This window comes from Equus asinus, chromosome 22 (genome assembly GCF_041296235.1).
Source record: "Equus asinus isolate D_3611 breed Donkey chromosome 22, EquAss-T2T_v2, whole genome shotgun sequence".
NCBI classification, from domain to species: Eukaryota; Metazoa; Chordata; class Mammalia; order Perissodactyla; family Equidae; genus Equus; species Equus asinus.
The window spans coordinates 56,254,046-56,274,669 of NC_091811.1; the positions used below are offsets into that span (position 1 = coordinate 56,254,046).

At 34.5% G+C, this 20,624-nt stretch overlaps 1 protein-coding gene across 1 annotated transcript; it reads left to right on the forward strand.

The window, feature by feature from the left end:
• Positions 1 to 1,811: 1,811 nt before the first annotated feature.
• LOC106832599 (olfactory receptor 6C74-like) lies at positions 1,812 to 12,655 on the forward strand. The gene is given in 4 exon segments (XM_014843435.3): positions 1,812 to 2,119; positions 10,777 to 10,870; positions 11,709 to 11,805; positions 11,808 to 12,655. Coding segments are annotated over 4 exon segments (1,347 nt in total).
• Positions 12,656 to 20,624: the final 7,969 nt, after the last annotated feature.

The window sequence follows — 20,624 nt, forward strand, 5'->3', positions numbered from 1 at the left end:
CAAGGTTTCTGACATCCCATTTTTATTTCTTGAACTATTTCCCTGGAGTCATCATAAAATACAGAAAAAATAAAATCTAATTTGATTAGTGTGAATTTTGTGAGTGTCTGGCAGAGAATCAATAATTTTGCCCTCTACCCTTCACAATAAAAATTTGACTCTCTAGGGGCCGGCTTCATGGCCGAGTGGTTAAGTTCGTGCCCTCCGCCGCAGGCGGCCCAGTGTTTCGTTGGTTCGAATACTGGGAGCCGACACGGCACCACTCATCAAGCCACGCTGAGGCGGCGTCCCACATGCCACAACTAGAAGGACCCACAACTAAGAATATACAACTATGTAGCGGGGGGCTTTGGGGAGAAAAAGGAAAAAATTAAAATCTTAAAAGAAAAATTTGACTCTCTAAATTATGGTGGAGCTAGCTGTCATAATTTTAGCAAATGAAATCTACAAGTTAGTGTATCACGCACAGCTGGGAATTAGCTGAATAGTTTAGGATGAATGGGAGAGGTTTTCCGTACATTCTGAAATATCCTTATGGATCAGTAGTCTCATGTAAAAGATAAATGTGGAAATGTGGGGCAGAATTACAAGGCAATAAACATTTTTTTCATAAAGCTTAATAGCTCAGAAAGAAGAAAGTTCAAATGGAAAATGCAGTGGGCTACATTCTTGGTGACAGAGCTGCTAAGATCTGAGGCAAGTAATTACTTTTCCAATTTGTGCTTCAGTGCAAAATGAAAAACGTAAATACTGAATGTCCCTTTAAGCTCAGAAAAAAAATGTTTCTATATATACATTTCTAGCAAGTCATGGAAGATGTCAAACATGAATGGTTTTGATGGAATTATAAAACAAACCAATCAGTAAGTGAATATGTTCTCTATGCATTAAAAATTAACTAATTTATTCTATCTTACAGTAAATGTGTATATTGCCATATAATATGTATATACTGTTATACTATTTTGAAAATTACATCAATAAATATTGATATTAAAACAATATTAATAATTATGTAATTAATAATTAAAAATAAAGCCTATTTCATTTGCTAAGAAAATCACTAGCTGATTCTTATAAAAAAGAAATAAATACACTGAGAAATATACTTTCCATAAAAAGTGTAATGGGTTATTACTTTAGTCTCCTGAGTTTCACTTTTACCTTTTTAAGTAGTTAAGATCATGCATTTCTGTTTTTAGATGGTAGCATCCTCCAATAAATACATTACAGAAAAGAAAGAAAAATGAATATTATATATGATTGTTTCAACAAAAATATATTTATTTGCATAAATTGGAAAGAGCAAAGATTATTGATTTTAATTACCATTTCTCCATGATGTGACGTTGGATGAAGATTTCCTAACTTCTCCTGCTAGATTTAAAATAAGAGAACTAATAAAAACACCAGGACACACAAACGTGTATTAAATCATAATGCAAACGAGATTGTCAAAAGGAAATAAAATTGGCATGGATTACATAAAATGTTTTAGAATTGTATTAATGATGATGATATTCATCTTGATGAAATACATCTTTCCTCTCCTTCCTTTAGCACTCTTCTTTTCTTTCAAAGAAGTAAAAATGAGAGAGAGAGAGAGAAATAAACCACACAATTTGTCCTCCTAGGCCTTTCTGATGATCCTGACCTTCAGATTCTGATTTTCCTCTCTTTATTGATCATATATGTATTAAGTGTCACTGAACATAATCACTATGGATAAGACTATTTCCTAAAGCAACTGTGCAGCCTGACAATTTTTATTTATTTTCATGGAGGTGACTGAATTTTACATCCTAACCGCCATGTCCTATGACCGCTACGTTGCCATCTGCAAGCCCCTTCACTACACAACCATCATGAACAGGAAACTCTGCAGCCTGCTTGTGCTCTGCACGTGGCTGGGCTGGTTTCTGACCATTTTCCCACCTCTTATGCTTCTCCTCCAGCTGGATTACTGTGCTTCCCCCAATGTCATTGATCACTTTGCATGTGACTATGTTCCCCTTTTACAACTATCTTGCTCAGACACCTGGCTTTTAGAAGTAATTGGGTTTTACTTTGCTTTGGTGAATTTGCCATTCACTTTGGCATTAGTGATTTCATCTTATAGGTACATTATCAGAACTATTTTTTGAATCCCACCTGCCTGTCAGACAAAAAAGGTTTTCTCCACTTGTTCCTCTCATATGGTTGTCATTTCCATTTCTTATGGAAGCTGTTTATTCACGTATGCTAATCCCACTGCAAAGTAAAGGCAACATTGCCCAAAGGAATAGCTACTCTCAATACTTCTGTTACCCTCATGCTCAATCCCTTCATTTTCTGAGGATGTTTCTTCTCAGACTTGTGTTTGGAGATTCCTAATTAGAAAATTTTGTCCAATTTTTTTTAAATGAAGCTCGTAATCTCTTTCTCCCTCTGTTTCTGTCTGCTGCAACTCAGCACAGCAAAATCAGTACTAAGAGGGAGGTTTATAGTAATAAACATATAGTAATAAGTCATTTTAACACAATATATTCCAAAATTATCATTCCAAAATCTAATACATATATATATATATATTTTTTTTTTTTGAGGAATATTAGCCCTGAGCTAACTACTGCCAATTCTCCTCTTTTTTCTAAGGAAGACTGGCCCTGAGCTAACATCCATGCCCATCTTCCTCTACTTTATAGGTGGGATGCCTACCACAGCATGGCTTTCTGCCAAGTGGTGCCATGTCTGCACCTGGGATCCAAACTGTCGAACCCGGGCAGCCAAAGCAGAACATGCAAACTTAACTGCTGTGCCACCAGGCCAGCCCCTAATACATATTATTAGTGTGATCATTTCCCCTTTTTTCTGTACTAAGTCTTTGAAATATGATGTGCATTTATATTAACACCACTGCTCAGTTAGGACTAGCCACATTTCGAGTTTTAGTGGCTACCATATTGGACAATGTAAACATAGTTAGACAAAGTAAACTGTTTCTGGTCTACTTCTTCATTTTAGCTTTTCAGGAACTTCAGAGGCGATTTATAATAAGTATAAGAAAATGTGGAAATTAAATAACACACTCATAAACTACCTATGGGTCAAAAAAGAAATCATAAAGGAAATTAAAAAACACTTTCAGAGAAATGAGAACAAACACACAAGATACCAAAACTTATGGAACACCGTGAAAACTATGTTCAGGGGGAAACTTATAGCTTTAAACATCTGCCTTAAAAAACAAAGATACATCTCATATCAATAATCTAACTTCATACCTTAAAGATCTAGACAAAAAGAGAGCAAAATGCCCAAAATCAGAGGAAAGAAGTAAACAATAAATATTAGAGTGGAGATAAACAAAATAGAGAAAAAGAAATACAGAAAATCAACAAAACCAAAAGTTGGTTCTTTCAAAAGATCAACAAAAACTTGTAAACTTTTACTAGATTGAACAAGAAAGAAAGAGAGAAGGCTCAAACTGCTAAAATCAGTAATGAAAATTGGTTCATTACTATTGACCTGACAGAAACAGAAAGTAGTATAAAAATATACTATGAGCAATTGTGCACCAAAAAATTAATGTAGCTAAAAAGTACAAATTTGTAGAAATCCACACATGACCACTTAGTTAAGGTGAAATATAACAAGACCAATAACTATTAAGGAAATTGAATCGTTAATCCAAAACCTCTGAACAAAGAAAATTCAGGACCAGATGAATTCTTCCAACGCTTTAAAGAAGGAGTAATGCTAATCCTTCTCAAACTCTTCTAAAAATTGAAGATTACAAAATTCTTACTTGATTGTATGAGGGCAGCAATACTCTGATACTAAAGCCAGATAAAAACATCACAAAAAAGGAATAATACAGATCTATACACCTCATGAGTAGAGATGCAAAAATTCTCAACAAAATACTAGGAAACTGAATGTAGTAGCATATAAAATATTATACATCACAACAAAGTAAGATTTATGCCAGAACGTAAGGATGATTCAAGTTTCAAAAATTAATGAATGTAATATACCACATTAACAAAATGAAGGGAAATTAAAGAAAACAACACAATTATTGCCACTGATGCAGGATGAGCTTTTGGCAAAATTCAAAACCCTTTCATGATGAAAATACAGCAAACTAGGAATGGAATAGGACTTCCTCAACCTGCTAAAAAGCATTTATGAAAAACTCACGGCTAGCATCATACTCACTGGGGAAAGAAAGTGTTTGCCCAAAGATCAGGAACACAACAAGGATGTCTACTTTCTCAACTGCTATTCGTCATTCTAGTGGAAGTTCTAGCCAGAACAATTAGGCAAAAATAAACAAATAAAAGACATTTGATTTGGAAAGGACTTTCAATTCTACATAAAACAACGGAATAGAATTGAAAGTCCAGAAATAATCTGATACATCTATGGTCAATTAATTTTCGACTAGGGTACCAAGATCATTCAATGGGCAAAACAATATTCTCTTCAACAACTGGTACTGGGACAACTGGATAGCCACATGCTAAGAATGAAGTTAGAGCCCTAGTTCACACTGTCCACAAATTTACTCAAAGTATATGACTGACCTAGATGCAAAAGCCAAAACTGTAAGATTCATAGCAGAAAATACAGAGGTATAGCTTAATGACCTTTGATTTGGATTTAGCAATGCGTTCTTGTAAATGATACCAAAAGCATGAGCAACAAAAGAAAACAATTAATTTGGGCTTCACCAAAATTAAAAATTTTTGTGCATCAGGAGACATTATTATGAAAGCATAGGGAAAACCTACAAATGGTAAAAAATATTTTCGAATCACATATTTGATAAGATTCTAGGGTCCAGAGTATAGAAAGAACTATTACAAATCATCAGCAAGAGCAACACACAAAAAACCCACAAATAACACAATTAAAAAAATATGTCCAAAGGATTTGAACAGACATTTCTCCAAATGGCCAGCAGGTACATGCAACGATGCTCCACATTCTTAGTCATTATGAGGATGCAAACTAAAAGCACAGTGAGTTAGGCTTCAAACTGCCTAGGATGGCTATAACAAAGAAAAAGTGCATGTGGAGAAATTGGAAACCTAGTATACTGTTGGTTGGAATGCAAAATTATTTTCCTGCTGTGGAAAAAGTTTGGCAGCTCCATTAAAAAGTTAAACATAAAATTACCTATGATTCAGTAACTCCATTCCTAGGTATTTACTCAAGTAACTGAAAACAGGCCATCAAATATTTATACACTATCCTGTTGTTCATAGCAGCATTATTCACAACAGCCAAAAGGTGGAAACAAGTCAAATGTCCATCAAAAGATAAATGGATAAACAAAATGTGATATATGTGTATAATGGAATATTATCCAACCAGAAAAAATGAGGCATTAATAAATGCTTCAACGTGGATGAACCTTGGTATCATTATGCTAAGTGAAAGAAGCTAGACGTCAGAGGTCATATATTGTAAGATTCTACTTATATGAAATATCCAATATAGGTAAATCCACAGAAACAGAAAACCAATTGGTGTTTACCACAGGCTAAGGGGAGAAGAGATAGAAAATCACCACGAAATGGATGCAGTTTTCTTTTGGTGTGATCAAATGTTTTGGAACTTAATCTAAGGGGTGGCAGCAGAACATTGTGAATGTACCAAATGCCACTGAATTGTGCCCTTAAAAATGGTTAATTAAGAGAAAAACTATGGATATATCATCAAAAAATAGAAAAAAATAAGTAAAAAGAATATTAAAGAATTATATCATGCAAATTTATTTTCTGCCTTTTATGATTTTAAAAGCTTAATTAAATTTGTGGTTTGTTATGGTTTTCCTCACTCAAAATAGCATTCATACTGATTCCTAATTCCATATTTATAAATTTTGCGTTCATAATTTTGTAAAATGTTTTCTAAAAAGAGGGCACTGTGATGTGAGGGAACTTAAATATGCTCAAAACATATTCATGCTTGATAGCAGGTATAGGATAAAACTAATCTCCCTGAAAATAAGGAACAGACATCCCAATACAATAGTGGAGCATCGGACCTAGAAAGCAACTAGTTCTGACACTGCTGGGAGGAAAAAGAGTTCCAGGACTGATAGTGCTGAGAAAGAAGAAAATGAAAGAGAGAATTTGCCTAATATATTTGAATCTCTTGAGGGTTAGCTGCACTTCTGGAGGCCAGCCTGGGGAGGGAAGACTGAAGAGTATGTAAATAGCGATGCAGCTATTTTCACGAGAAAATTAACCTCAATGGAAATAAAATCATTGTTAAGGAAAGAAACAGAATACAGGCAAAGATGAGGCTCAGATAGAAAAAAAAAATTACACTGTCAAAATAATGTAATTTAGAATAAAAATCTAACCAATAATTGTAATAAAATTATTTTAGAAACATAATTAAAAAAGGAAAAAGAAATGTGTGTAGGAGAGATGGGAGATATACGAAAATCAATGCTCATCTTCCATATCATAAAGCCAGTAACTGGTGTACAACTGAATATGTTATTTAAGAAATGAAAATATATATATAATCGGGGAAACAAACCCTACGAAGGGTGGAAGTCTCTGGAGAACAGGAGTTAGGATGGAAGAGGTTTGGAGCAGTAGGCTGCTAATTTTCATTAACAGAGTTCTAGAATTGATGACATTCTGAACTTTGTATATGTATACTTTTAATAGAAACTAGCACATTTACTGAAATAATATTTTGGGGAGGAGGAATAACACAATAATTAAGTCACGTTGTACACACAAAATTCCTTAGACAGTCATAATGATGGTAATTTGTATTCAGTTTCTCAGAGATAAGGAACGGAACTAAAGAGAAATTGAAGATAATTTTATTCAGTTCAAAGTGAACCCTGCTTTGTGATACAAAACTTGGATGTTTTCCTCATATTTGTTTCATTTATTAACTAAAACTTTATTATTATTATTATTTTAGAGTAGGTTTAAGTTCATAATAAAATTGAGAGGAAGGTACAGAGATGTCCCATAACTTTTGCACCCACACATGCAGAGTCTCCTCCATCATTGACATATCCCGTTACAGTGACACACTTATTAGAGTTGATGAACATACATTAAGACATCATAATCACCCGAAGTCCATAGTTTACATTACAGTTCACTGGTTGTACACTCTTTGGGTTTGAACAAATGCATGACATATATTCTTCATTAGGGTATTATACAGAGTATTTTCACTGCTCTAAAAATCCTGTCTACACTTATTCATCCCTCCCCCTCCACCCACTCTGGCAATCATTGATCTTTTTACTGTCACCATAGTTTTACCTTTTCCAGAATGTCATATAGAGTCATACAGTATGTAGCCTTCCAGATTGGCTACTTTGACTTAGTAATACACATTTAAGATTCTTCCATATCTTTTCATAGCTTGGTAGCTCATTTCTCTTAAGATTTACCTTTCTCCTTTTAAAACATTTTATCTTAAAGTTATTTTCAAATGCTTCCAGAGTTGTAAAAGTTTGAATTATTAGTTTTCAGTGTAGATTATTTTACTTGAAAATTGAGAAGTATATCAGAGACTTTTATATAGATGACATCCTGAACTGAATATTAAAAATTTCGCTCATTAGTACTCTCTGTGTCCTCCAAATTTCCTCCATGCTCAATGCCCAGGCTTCCTCCTGTCATGCTCTCTGTCTTAGTTAGTGACAATGCCTTATTTCTTATTCCATCTTGTTTGGAATTTCAGAATAACTTTCAATGGCTCTCCTATCCAAAAAATTTAACTTTTTTGTTCTTTAACACGTATTTATTCAATTTCTAATTAGTGTCAGAGATATTCCAGATCCTACGTGTTGATCAATTCAATAATTGAAGTCTCAGATAGGGTTCTCCTCACATAGGGTCTACTCTCAAAATGACTTTTTGTGGAAATGATATTTAATCTGAAGTCTGGAATTTGGTGGAAGAGTGAGAGCAGACATAGGGATAGAGATGACAAAAACTTTGAGGAATGGACAGAAACTGTGTTACAATTGATAATGGAGTAAATAAAGAAAGAATGCAATGGAAGGATGTGAAGATAGTCTAGGTAGTGGAGAGCTATACCAAGGCTTCTTTGCCGGCCGTGCATTACCTGCAATTCAACTAGTTTTCATGATATAATTTTAGCAAAGATGTAGAGAATTTTGAACTAAATTTTAGAGAACATAACTTTATCTTCTCTATAGAAAATAGATTGGATGAGGGAAGGAAGCAAAGATTATTTGGAAGGCTACTACAAGCTACTGTTAAGACCAGATGGGTTGGACTAGAATGAAAGCAGTTGTAGCAGACACTGGTCACCTAATCACAAAATATTTCCTGTTTGACACCCTCTAGACAACCTCTGGACAGCCTCTAGATATCCCCAACTTTTTATGCATTCTACTATATCTGTATAACTGTGTTCTTATCAATGGAAAATGAATGGAAGTTACAAAAGCCACTTCCATGCCTAACAATATAAATCTCCCATGCAACTCACTACTGTCTTTTTTCCTTCATCTGCTGGTTGACTCTAGATATATGCTGAAGATGGCAGAGCCTTAATCAGCTTGAATCTCTGAATGATGCATAAAGTAGACAGATCACCCCACCCTCTTAACAAACAAATAAAACCCCTGCCATCCATGTTGCTTGCTTAACGTTAAATTTTAAGGAAATAACTTCTCATTGCCATTGCGTTACAACTGACAAAACTGATCTGATCCACTGGAAGAAAGGATAAAGACTAAGCCTTGAGAGGGATAGTGATCAGAAGAGGTTAAGAGCAAAGACTCTGGCATACTGGTAACATTCTCTTTCTTCATCTGAGTGCTACTTATGAGGAAATGTTGAGTTTGTGAAAAGGGATCAAGCTATATAATATGGTAATTGCATATTCTATATGTATTTTTTACTTCACTACAATATTTTGAACTATCAAATGTGTAGTGTTGCCATGATTTTAAAGTTTATCTGTTATAATAGATAATATTAGTTTCAGTACTTAGCAGTGGAAATGGAGAAAGGTAAAAGGAATCGAAATAAAATTTTATGGAGAAGCCATCAAATATCCTGCAGATTGGATATAGACACTTAAGAAAGTAAATGCAAGCATGTTAGACTCTCATTTGTCTGTCTCAAGAAACTCAGGAATCTTCAGTCCAGATCTCCACGATTTAGATCCTTAAATGGTAATCTCACACCAGTTAATACTTTCTTTGTCAATGATGACATGTCTTTGCTTTCTACATCCTAAACCTGATTGAATCTCTAAATCTGCCACTCAAGAGGATGGCCTTCAGAGGCTTAATTGAGGTAGGTATAATATAAACCACTGATTGAATCAAAGGTCAAAATTTTACTAATCCCCTTAAGATCTTCTCACAGTATAGATGAGTGAGTTTCATTTTTCTTGTTTGGGATGTATATTTGTCATGGATATGAAAGCTAAGTTAAAGTTCCTAAAACTCCTTGTGGCTCACAGCATATATCTACCTCAAAAAGAAGTTTTTGTATACTTAATATTTTGGATTATATACATTTTTCCTTGAATAATTGTTCATAAAATATTTTTAACATCCTTGTACAATAGTCTCCAGGGAAATTTTTTCTTTTTTAAAAAAATTGTTTAATTAATCCTCTTGATACTAATAGCACAGTGTACAAAAAGGGTTACTCTTCTTGTAATTTTCAAAACTAGAAAACAAACAATTTTGCTTCTCATGTGGGCCAGAAGCATCTCTAAGTAAAAAATGAGTCTAAACTCTTGTCTTTTTACCAATCAATTCTAAATTTTTTAAAAAGGAAATACATTTATTTTGTATGTAATGCAAAAAATGTGGTACAAATTTAATACAACATTAATTGGAAAAAATTGTCTTTGTAAAAAATGTAAGAAAAATTGAAACTAGATAATTTTCTTGTCGTGATAAAATTTTTGAGCTTACACGGCTTGAGTGTGAGGTGCCGGTGCTAATGTACTTAAGGATGAGAATGGAAGATGGAAGTAGACTGAAGCAATGCAAAAAGCATAACGTTTATGCTACATTCTGAAATTGCCTCTGTTCTGGTACTCATATCAAAATGAAATTGCTACTAAAGACATTAAGGTTTGGAAAAGCATTTTCATTTTTATTTTAATCATTTTAATTTTATTATATGAAACTGAACAAAAAAATGATTCATTTGTAAACCATTGAAATATGTTGCATGAAATTAGAACTATATCTTTTACAAAGCAAGCAATTAGCCAACCGTTTTGAATTCATGTATCAATTCATATATGAATTCACTCTTAACTTTATAAGCTGGCAACCTATATAATTCATCCTTTGTTGACTGAAGTTTTCTTATCTTTTGATCTTTAAGAATAGACTAATCTTGGGTTTCAAAAATCTCATTAATGAGTATGAAATTCTTAAATGTGCAGAATACAGACATTTTCAGAAATCTGGCAAAGGACAGAAAAGAAAAGAAAAAATGAAAGTAGTAAAAGAGGGAAGCAAAAGAAATCTTAGTTGTATCATAAATATTTAAATCATTGGGAATGTTTGTGCATTTTTTAACCCCTGAACTGGCATATAAGAAGTGTAATAAGTTTAAAATACAATTTAACATATAGCATAATATTCTTCTTAGGGAAAGTATTGTCATTCTTTATATATTTTTGGTGACAGACTTTTGGGCTGATAAACATGAGAATGTAGGTGTTGTCTGAAAGAAGATGGATAAACAAGAGAAAAAAGAAAAAGTTAATATAATTTTGAATTGTGTGCTGAAACAGAAGGAGAGGTTTGTCTTTAAGAAGAGAGAAGAGGCGAGGGTACCAAGGCAACGGGGCAAGCATGAAGACCAATGACACTAATGTGAGCTACCAGGTATGTCTAGCTAACATTTTATTTTTAAATACCATTTTTTCTAGACTCCCTCTTCAGTCACTGCAATTAATAAGTAAATTCACGCTACATAACCAATGCAGATATTATTCATGAGGATACACTTTTTATCTGCTTGGGTAAATATCAGAGAAGAGGAAACAATCAGAGTGAGTGAGCAGAAAGAAAATTCAAGTCTTCGGCAAAGAGGGGAAAACAGAAACAAATGTGGTCATGAGGATTTAAATCTTAAAGAGTTTTCAGAAGTTTGGTGAAAGCATTAAATTCTCACTGTAAATGGGTTAGAGATGTTTAGGTGTAGTTTATGTTATTTTAAAAGGCAGAGTCCTCAGCTACAATCTCATTTACTGAATAACATAGTCTGCCATAAGGAGGAATACGTAGAAAAAGAGAGATGTTTACCAAAGGAGAATGAGTCACCTGATGCTGTAAAACAAGTTAATATGAACTAAATAGATCGGAAAAAACTGTAAATATGGAAGATACGAGTTAAAATATTATGATAGTTTTTCTGTTTCTTTCTTTGTTTCTATTTTTATATGACATTATCAATGCAATATTTTATCCTTTTGGAAAGCCTGTATTTATGACACTTGAGAAAATAAAAACTCAGAGAGCGTCACTGAGTTAGTGAAATTTTGAGTAAAAATTATGAATGAAGTTTTATAAGCTGTTACTGCTGACTTGCAGAATATTGATAGAGGTTGGGTGTGCATAGCAACATGTTTATGGAGGCTCTCAAGACAATAGGTATTTCATGCAGCCTTTTCCTCTTTAGTTCTCATTTTTTCTTATTCTTTATTTTAATATTTTTTTATAGAAGTCAATCGAGAGAAATCACACAACAGTGACAACCTTTATTCTTCTTGGACTGACTGATGATCCAAAATTACAGGTGGTCATTTTTCTTCTCCTTTTTTCACATACATGTTGAGTGTCATTGGGAATCTAACCATCATCACCCTTACCCAACTGGATTCTCATCTAAAGACACCCATGTATTTCTTTCTCCGAAATTTCTCATTTTTAGAAATCTTGTTCACAATTGTCTGCATCCCCAAATTCCTTGTCAATATGGCAATAGGTGATAAGGCCATTTCTTACAATAGTTGTGCAGCACAGCTGTTTTTTACTATTCTCTTGGGTGCGACTGAATTTTTTCTGCTGGCTGCCATGTCCTATGACCGCTATGTGGCCATCTGCAAACCCCTGCATTACAACACCATCATGAGTGGCAGAGTCTGCAGCTTGTTGGTCTTTGCTTCATGGTTGGCTGGTTTCATAATAATTCTTCCATCACTCCCTGTGGCTCTCCAGCTAGATTTCTGTGCAGCCAACACTATAGATCATTTCTTCTGTGATCTTTCTCCTATACTGCAGCTCTCTTGCACAGACACAGATTTAATAGAACTAATGGCACTTCTCTCAGCCATTTTGACGCTCCTGGTTACACTGATGTCAGTGATTCTCTCCTACATAAACATCATCAAGACTATTCTGAAGATTCCTTCCTCTCAACAGAGGAAGAAATCCTTCTCTACGTGTTCTTCTCACATGGTTGTTCTGTCCATTTCTTATGGCAGCTGCATCTTCATATATGTAAAACCCTCTGCAAAAGAAAGAGTGTCTTTAAATAAAGGGGTAGCTCTGCTCAATACTTCTTTTGCCCCCATGTTGAATCCCTTCATTTATACACTGAGAAACAAGCAAGTGAAAGATGCTTTTATGCACATGATCGAAAGAATGGAATTTTTCTCGCTGAAGTGAATCACTTTATTAGTGTCATTATGAGTAAAGTAAAACAAAAAGCGTGGGCATGTATCCCAGAGTGCTTCAATATTTGTATTCAAAATTATATTACCTATCTTTTTCTACATAATTTTCATTGTGGCTTGCTTAATTTCAAAAGCCTAATCCTCTCCCCTATTTTTCCTTCATGTAAGAGCGCATGTAAAAATCTTCCTTGTTTTGGGCCAAAATCCTTTGCCTTTTTGTTTGGTGTTTTTATTGATTTCCTCTCAAAATTGTCAGGGGGAGACAAAGTTGGACTTCAATTTCCCCGTGTTCCTTTCCATCGTTCTGGAATTCAGACATTCAATTTGACATATGTTCTACCTAGAGTTAATATACTACCTAGATTTTTAAAACTTAGCTGAAAAGGACTTATGTACAGAAGCCCACAAATTATCATTGACTGAAGGCAAATTACAAAATGGGGACAGACCTATAACTGTTAAAGAAATTGAGTCACTTATCACTATGCCCTTAAGTATTATAAATTTGTTTTCTGTCTGTAAATAGAGATCCTCAACTGATGTTTATCATGGTCTATCAGTAAAAACCAACACAGAACACATTTAAAAAACTATGTTTTCACATTATATGAATATATATTGGTTTATAAGTTATATATTTACCAGAGTATAGAATATTTTGAATATTTTTATAGAATAATAGAAATTAAGGGAGAAAATTAGGCAAAAGACTCAACATATTTTATAATAAAACTTCCAATTTCATTTATTAATTGTGCAAATAGAGATTCAATTTGATCAAACATAATTACTATATTTGCAAATATTGATTTAATTCTGTGATAAATCATCTGAAGGTCTTATTCCAAGTTTATTTTATGCTGGTACTAAGTTAGCAGGGCTGCCAAATGCAAATTCAGTGCTTCACAGTAACATGCTGATTACATCCATGAAGTGGAAATCACACTAATTATTCTTCTGTCCCATTCAAATTTGTTTTTGATATTGAGCTACTATATTTGGCTCCTCTGATGTTAATTAGCTATCTAAGTTTTTATAATTACATAAATATTTTTGAAGTACACAGAAAGTTTATATTTGGAATATTTTAACAAAGTGTGAAACAGTTTTGCCTGAAGTCTTCCAGTGGGGGAGGAACATTTTCATAATTAATAACACTATACTTTTCAGTAACAATAACCATATCAATAATTTCAAACAATCAACTTCTAAATTTATTTTTCTTATTACAGCTTTCCTTTGAAAACCGGTTACTTTTTCATTTATTGTTAAAATACCGTCTATTTCAGAACAGAATGATAGGGAGATATCTTCTTGAAAGCAGACCGTTAACAGGTAGTTGTTATGGTAGATACGGGAAAATTGGATCCGTCTATTTGTAAAATAAAATTACATACTTCACTTTAATTTTTCTTTTAAAAATATTTTTTCTGAAAAGTTCTGATTCTCTATATGATACATTTTTAAAAATGACTTCCTAGCATATCGCCACACGCTTCCTCCATCCTTCTCTCGTCCTTCTCCGTTCCTCCTTCCCTCCTCTCCCTCCTTCTTCTTCTGATAACCCTCTAAATGTACAAACTACTTCTAGATGGAAGGCTGTACGAAAACAAGCCGTGTGCTGCTTTTGCCCTGTGGGCTGTGGTTTGCTTGCCCGTGGTCTTACTTATATCAAAAGGCCAGAGATAGCCCTAAAGCGAGTATCAGGGTCTACTATTTTACCTGACAGACAATGTAAACTACTTGCGTTATTATCTATTAATCCATACAAGTGCACTCACAAATTGATAATTCGAGATTTAGTGCCAGGACTGTTTTGACTTAAACCAGAAAATGGGACATAACTGAAAAGCCAGTTGCAATTGAAGTTACCACCTGATTCAGTCTATGAAGTCACTGTTACCCTGTAAGATTCACCTGTGTTAGGACAGGTAAGCAGTTTAATTGAATGGCCATGTGGAATGGATCGCCACTACTGCATTGTTTTTTAAAATATTTGAAAGTAACACAAAATACTGGAGCTCCCCCTAGGAAACATGCTTTAGTGTTACTATGTGTTACTCAGAGAGAACTTAGCCTTGAGTTTCTCTCTTCTAACAATATATTCAGGATGATTTTTCACATGCAGTGGGATCACTGTAAATGAGACTAGAACATGACGGCCACTGATCAATAAACCTTCCTCTGTTCCCATTATCCTCCACTCTAATAAGTATATATAGTGGCATTCCATAGTCATTGGAATTAAGATTAGCTCAGAAACGAGGTCAAACAATCCCTGAAAGTTCCAGGTTTCACTCTCTTTAGTGGACAGTTTTCCTGGCAAAGCAACATTTATCCTTTCAGGAAGACTGGAGGGATATTTAGATATTAGTATCAATCATCGCCCTTCCTCAAGGATAACTTCCTTAAATCGATTCTGGCTCCATGAACTCACTGAAGTCTTTAATTGGATAGGGAACTCCAAGTGCATTATGATGGATGAATCATCCCTCTCCCCTCCCCCCCACCTGGAGGACTTTCAATTATATAGACAAATTAAGAACTTAATGGATTACCTACTTATTTCAGTCTTAGGACCGCTGTGATCTGTTATCCACTACTAGGGTGCATCATGTAATTTGGATCACACTAACTCTACTGACTAGAAAGTAACCACACCCATATGCCAATGTCAATTAAGCCCTATGATGTAGTCTTTGCCTTTGCATGATGCCATCATGTCCACTAGAATCAGGGAGGTCATTTTAATGAAAGCATGTCCCCCCTTCATTTCAGGCCAGCAGTTATAATACTTTTGAAAGCTGTTAGTACCCCCTTGTGAATACATCAAAACCTTGAAGAAAGAATTCTCCTCTGGTTCTTCCCCAGCAACATAGTTGAGTGATATGTAGGTGGATTGCACATGATAAAACTGTTCCATATCACTATCATTCTACATTGGATTTACTTTTATTCATTGAAATGATTTCTAGTATTTCAAATTTAATCAAGAAAAATCATTCAAGTCCAAGTTATTATCCAATAGAACGAGAAATTACAGCCACCATCAGAAGCTTGAACTATTCCATTAAATCCACAATAACTAAAAATACATCAATAAATTTACTCCAATGTTAAATTATATTTACTTTTGCTCTGGAATACTACCCTTAGAATCTATTCCCACATATATTCCCCAGGATGTTGTCAATGAAAATTGATGAATTACTACTATTGTCTGAATGTGTCCCCCAAAATTCATGTTTTGAAATTCTAACTCCCAAAGATGATGGTATTAGTTGATGGGGACTTTGGGAGGTGCTTAGATCATGAAGGTGGACCCTCATGAATGGGATTAGTGTCCTTATAAAAGAGGATCCAAAGAGATCTCTTTTGCCTTCTACCATGCCAAAATATAGAACAAGAAATCTGAAACCCAAAAGAGGTCCCTCATAGTACCATGATGACACTCTTATGTCCGGTTCCAACCTCCAGAACTGTAAGAAATGAATTTCTTTGTATATAAGCCATGCAGTCTCTGGTCTTTTGTTATAGAGGCCCAAAGGAACTAAACACTCCCTACAATACTTTTAGCATACAGGTCTTCTCCTTTGAGATTTGATTTTTATTTCACCCTCTCTATCATGCTGGGCATGACTATTTTTTAAGATGGGGACAATGAATTTTGGTAGGCACGGGTCAAGAAGACACATGGAGTCCACTTTAAAGTTAGCTACCTCCTTTCTGGTCATTATTATTTTAAACGAAGTACCACCAATGTTATAAGACATGAGGGGAGAGAAGAGCATAGCTTGTGCTGTAAATGAATTACTGTCTGATTTTTCCTTAGGAAAATTAGAAATATATGAAATGTCCCAAACATATCTATTTTGATTTTCTCCTAACCCCTCTCTATTTCCAATCTATGAACTTTCTCAAGAGAAATCTGGTAAGGATGTAATTTCAACTGAAGTTGCTATTTAGCAACCTGAAAGATCAGAGTCTACCTTTGTTTTCAGCAACAACTGACACAAAGCTATAAAGAGAGAAATTTATTTCAGGCAGTCATGAGAACTTCATAGTTTGCTGATGATAAATCAAACTAAGAATTTAAAGCCACAAGCTTGTCATTTTCTTCCTTTAACTCTTCAACGTCCTGTATAGTGCTACAGTGATTGTATTTCACACACTTACCATATTTCTCTGTATCCCCTACATTCAGTGTGAGAAAGGTCACCCTTTAATAAAAACTTCTTTCTAAGCGATGATCTAGGTAATTCTGTCAATACTTGATGCCATGGACTTCTAATATCCCATCTTCTTACAGTCCCAGCACTGTCTTCAAACTCTTCAAAGTCAGAAAACTAATTCCAAAAATCCTCCTTAAGTGTCAATTTATGCAACTACCTGTGCACTCATGACTGTTGGGTGACAATTCTCCGTGGTCTTTCTACATATCTTGTATTAGCTCTTGTTCTGGATTATTTTTACACGATGTTTTTATATCATTCAGCCATGAAGAGTGAGATAATATCTCTTTCCATTTAAGAAGGCAGATTTCTTTTTCCTGATTAGGATTGTAAAGATAAGGTAACCCCGTTAGGCAAGTTGGACAGATTTTCCAGCAGCTTCTTTAAAATATTGAGGGTTTTCTAAGCTCAACCTCTCTGTGTCGTTTTGTGGGGATTGGGAGGCAAGGGGAACTGATGCAAACACGGAACTCACGCCATCTGCTATACTATGAGTAATAATGTCTGTTATCTCTGACTTAGGAGTCTTACACGTTCTTCCAGAATCTATGAAACTGTTGGCTGACCTATTGTACCCCTCCCAGTCTGGACAGTTTTCTTGAAGGGGGTGAATTGCTGGAAGAGATAAATTTTTCTGGAAGAGGAAGGCACAGTCCTTCCGTATGCAAAGTTAGGGATCTTTTACTCCTCATATTCAGTTGTGGATCCTCCTGCTGAAGTGCTGAGTGAGGGAATATGAGTTCCCAACCCTCCCACCTGTTAATGAGCCTGAGGCCCAGGATGTAGGATTTAAACTAGCCACCCACGCTTTTGGTTGCTGCCCACTCTTCTAGGTAGAAGAAGGAGGAAGGGTCAAGGATTCCTCAAACCTGGCTTTGGGTGTAATGCAATAATGGGTGTTTCTTTGAGTGACCCTAAGCGGATATCTGGCTGCTTGTAATGATAAGTTAATGTGTCAGTGACTTCCAGTTTTAATTCAAACATATAAAGTGCTTGAAACCTGTCACTTAGATCCTCATGACAAGAAAAGGCTTCACAAATGTAAACAAACAAAAGTTATAAGAGGTTGCTCATGATTAAGTGAATGTAAAAAATAAGTTCATGAAAAATAACAGTACTTTCTTTTCACGAATATATGCCTATATTATTAACATGATTTTCATGGTTGATCTTATTACTTTATCTTAGAGTTCCTGTAAATTGTTCTAGATATTACTGAAAACAGCTTTTATTTGTCGTTATATGTTTATTTTTATTTATTTATATATGCTTTTCTAATAATAATGAATCTATTAGAGGTTGGAAATAATGATATGGATATCATCAAGACAGAAAACATTGTCTGATCTAGGGATGACCAAAACTTAATCATTTCATTTTCTTGATGATGAAGATACTGAAGAAGGAAATTTTCCTTATAGATACCATTAATCTTTTTTTCTTTTTTAAAAATGTACTATAAAATGTCCTATAATTATTTGTACAAAAATGTTGTACTTTTAAGAGGACAACTTTGGAAAATACACTCTTTCAAACTTAATCCTAATTTCCAATACACTAACTGTACAAATCTGAGGAATATGACTGTCTCGATGTATGCTGGGTGTTGAGAATAGTGTTCTAGAATCAGTATTTCTTTAATTATGAGTTAGCCAATCATTTGAATATCCTTACGGTAGGGAAATGTATGCCTCCTAAAACTTGTGTCACCACTGCTATGAGATTCATTATGTGTTGAAATTTACCAAATACTCACCCTCATATCTTTTAGGACATGCTGATCTCAAAATTGTTTTTGTTTCCATTCTGTATTTTAGACAAAGAATAAAATGGTAAGTGCAAGGAATAGAAGTCGATGGAGAGAAATTTCATTGTTAAACAATTTTTCTCCATAATTTTTATTTACTAATTTTTACTTACTAAGTTACATGGTTTTACTTACTAATTTACACACTTTTAATTTTTAAAATTTTTAGTTACCAATTTACAGCTTTTAAATATTCTTTTAATTTTTTCTACAAACTCACTATCCATTTACTAAAAAGCCCTTCTTCCCTTTCTAGGTTACCATAGGCTTAATTTATTTTTCTCTTCTCTTCTCCTCACAACTCGTACAATTTCCTGATTATGTTTATATATTTCTATCTGCTTCTGTATCCTTTATTCTCTATTTTCATTTTATTTTACCTCATCCATTCTCAGAATCCTAACATGCATAGGAAAACTGAAATTTCTTGTTACACACATTGAAATCACAAACTGTTTCTGCTGATTGATTTTGCTTCAGGGTACAAAGTGGAAAGTGTCCGGTGATAACAGAGATTGAGGCGATGGAAAAATCTCAGTGATAAATTAGTGGCTTAACTTGGATAGAATGTTTTAAGCAAACTCATCCTGGTTGACACATAACAGAATCAAAATGAAAATAAATACTGAGAGAGTCTTGGGTTTTACATTTATTAGGTTGTCTCAGTAGATTCTTTTTTTTTATTTTCTGTGTTCTTAAAATTTCTAAAAGTTAAATAATGCTCCAGGATTATTAGATCTATTTTCTCAAAATGGGAAAAGTATATACATAAATGATCAGGGAAAAAAACGTAATCAATTGTTTAAATAACCATAGTTCATGAAATCATAATGAAGACAATGTAAATGCAAAGTGTCATAGAGAAGCACATATACAATGTTTGTGCAACAATCTAAAATTAATTGGAAATTACATGACCTATGAAATGCTTACTCTGTTAATACATATACTTCCATGCTTGTCTACTGTTTCCCCCCAATTTGGACGACTAGGCAAATAAATGAGATAAAAGCCTAGCACCAAGGGACATAATGGACCAAGGGCAGGCAGCAACCACCCTGGCGCCGAGGGACAATATTTTGATCATCAATGCTTTCTATCAAAAGATTATAGATCAAAAAGGGAAAATGGCAAATAAAAATGGCAAATAATAGGATATATTGGAGTACATGAGGAAGCCATTTGGTATAAACCTAATTCGGCCTGACCTTGTCTTTCCAAAAGGGCCTGACCATGGCTGTTGAGCATGCATTGTATATCTGCTTTAGATATTCCCTATGGCAAGAACGAAGGCCCTTGAGATAAAGGTGCAACTTCCCTCCCCCTCCCAATGTTGGCATTACTTAAGGATTAAGCATCTTTCCTTAGGCTAGGAACTGATTGCTGCGCTCACCTGTCGCCACCCAACTCGAGACAATGGACTTGCCTCCTGCTGCACCCTCCAAGACAGCAGACCCACTACCTGCTGTGTCCGTCAAGTGCTGTGCCGACAGGGCGATCTTGTGACTATTGTGGGAGGGACATTTCAATCATATGTAAAGCACCCTCTTTGGGAGTATATAACCACTCTGTACACCTCATTTCTTTGGTATCCTTTCTTCCTTTGGAAGAAAGGCCCCGGGCTATGGTCCTCAGATTTTAGCTCAGAATAAACTCACCCAAATTTTCATTTATAGATTGGTTATGGATTATTTTCGTCGACAGGCCTTTTCAAGGCTTTATGCCCTCCAAAGATTTCATTAGAATATTTTGGAATCATTCCCACTTTGCTAATTTGTAACTATTTTAAGTTTGCATTTATTTATGAATTGCTTCTACAGCTAATATATTACAATAAAATAAAGTGATTTCCACAGTTTTCTTAGCTCATTCCAAAACACTTCAAAGAATAATGTTATGTCTCCGCCTTCTCAATTAAAATA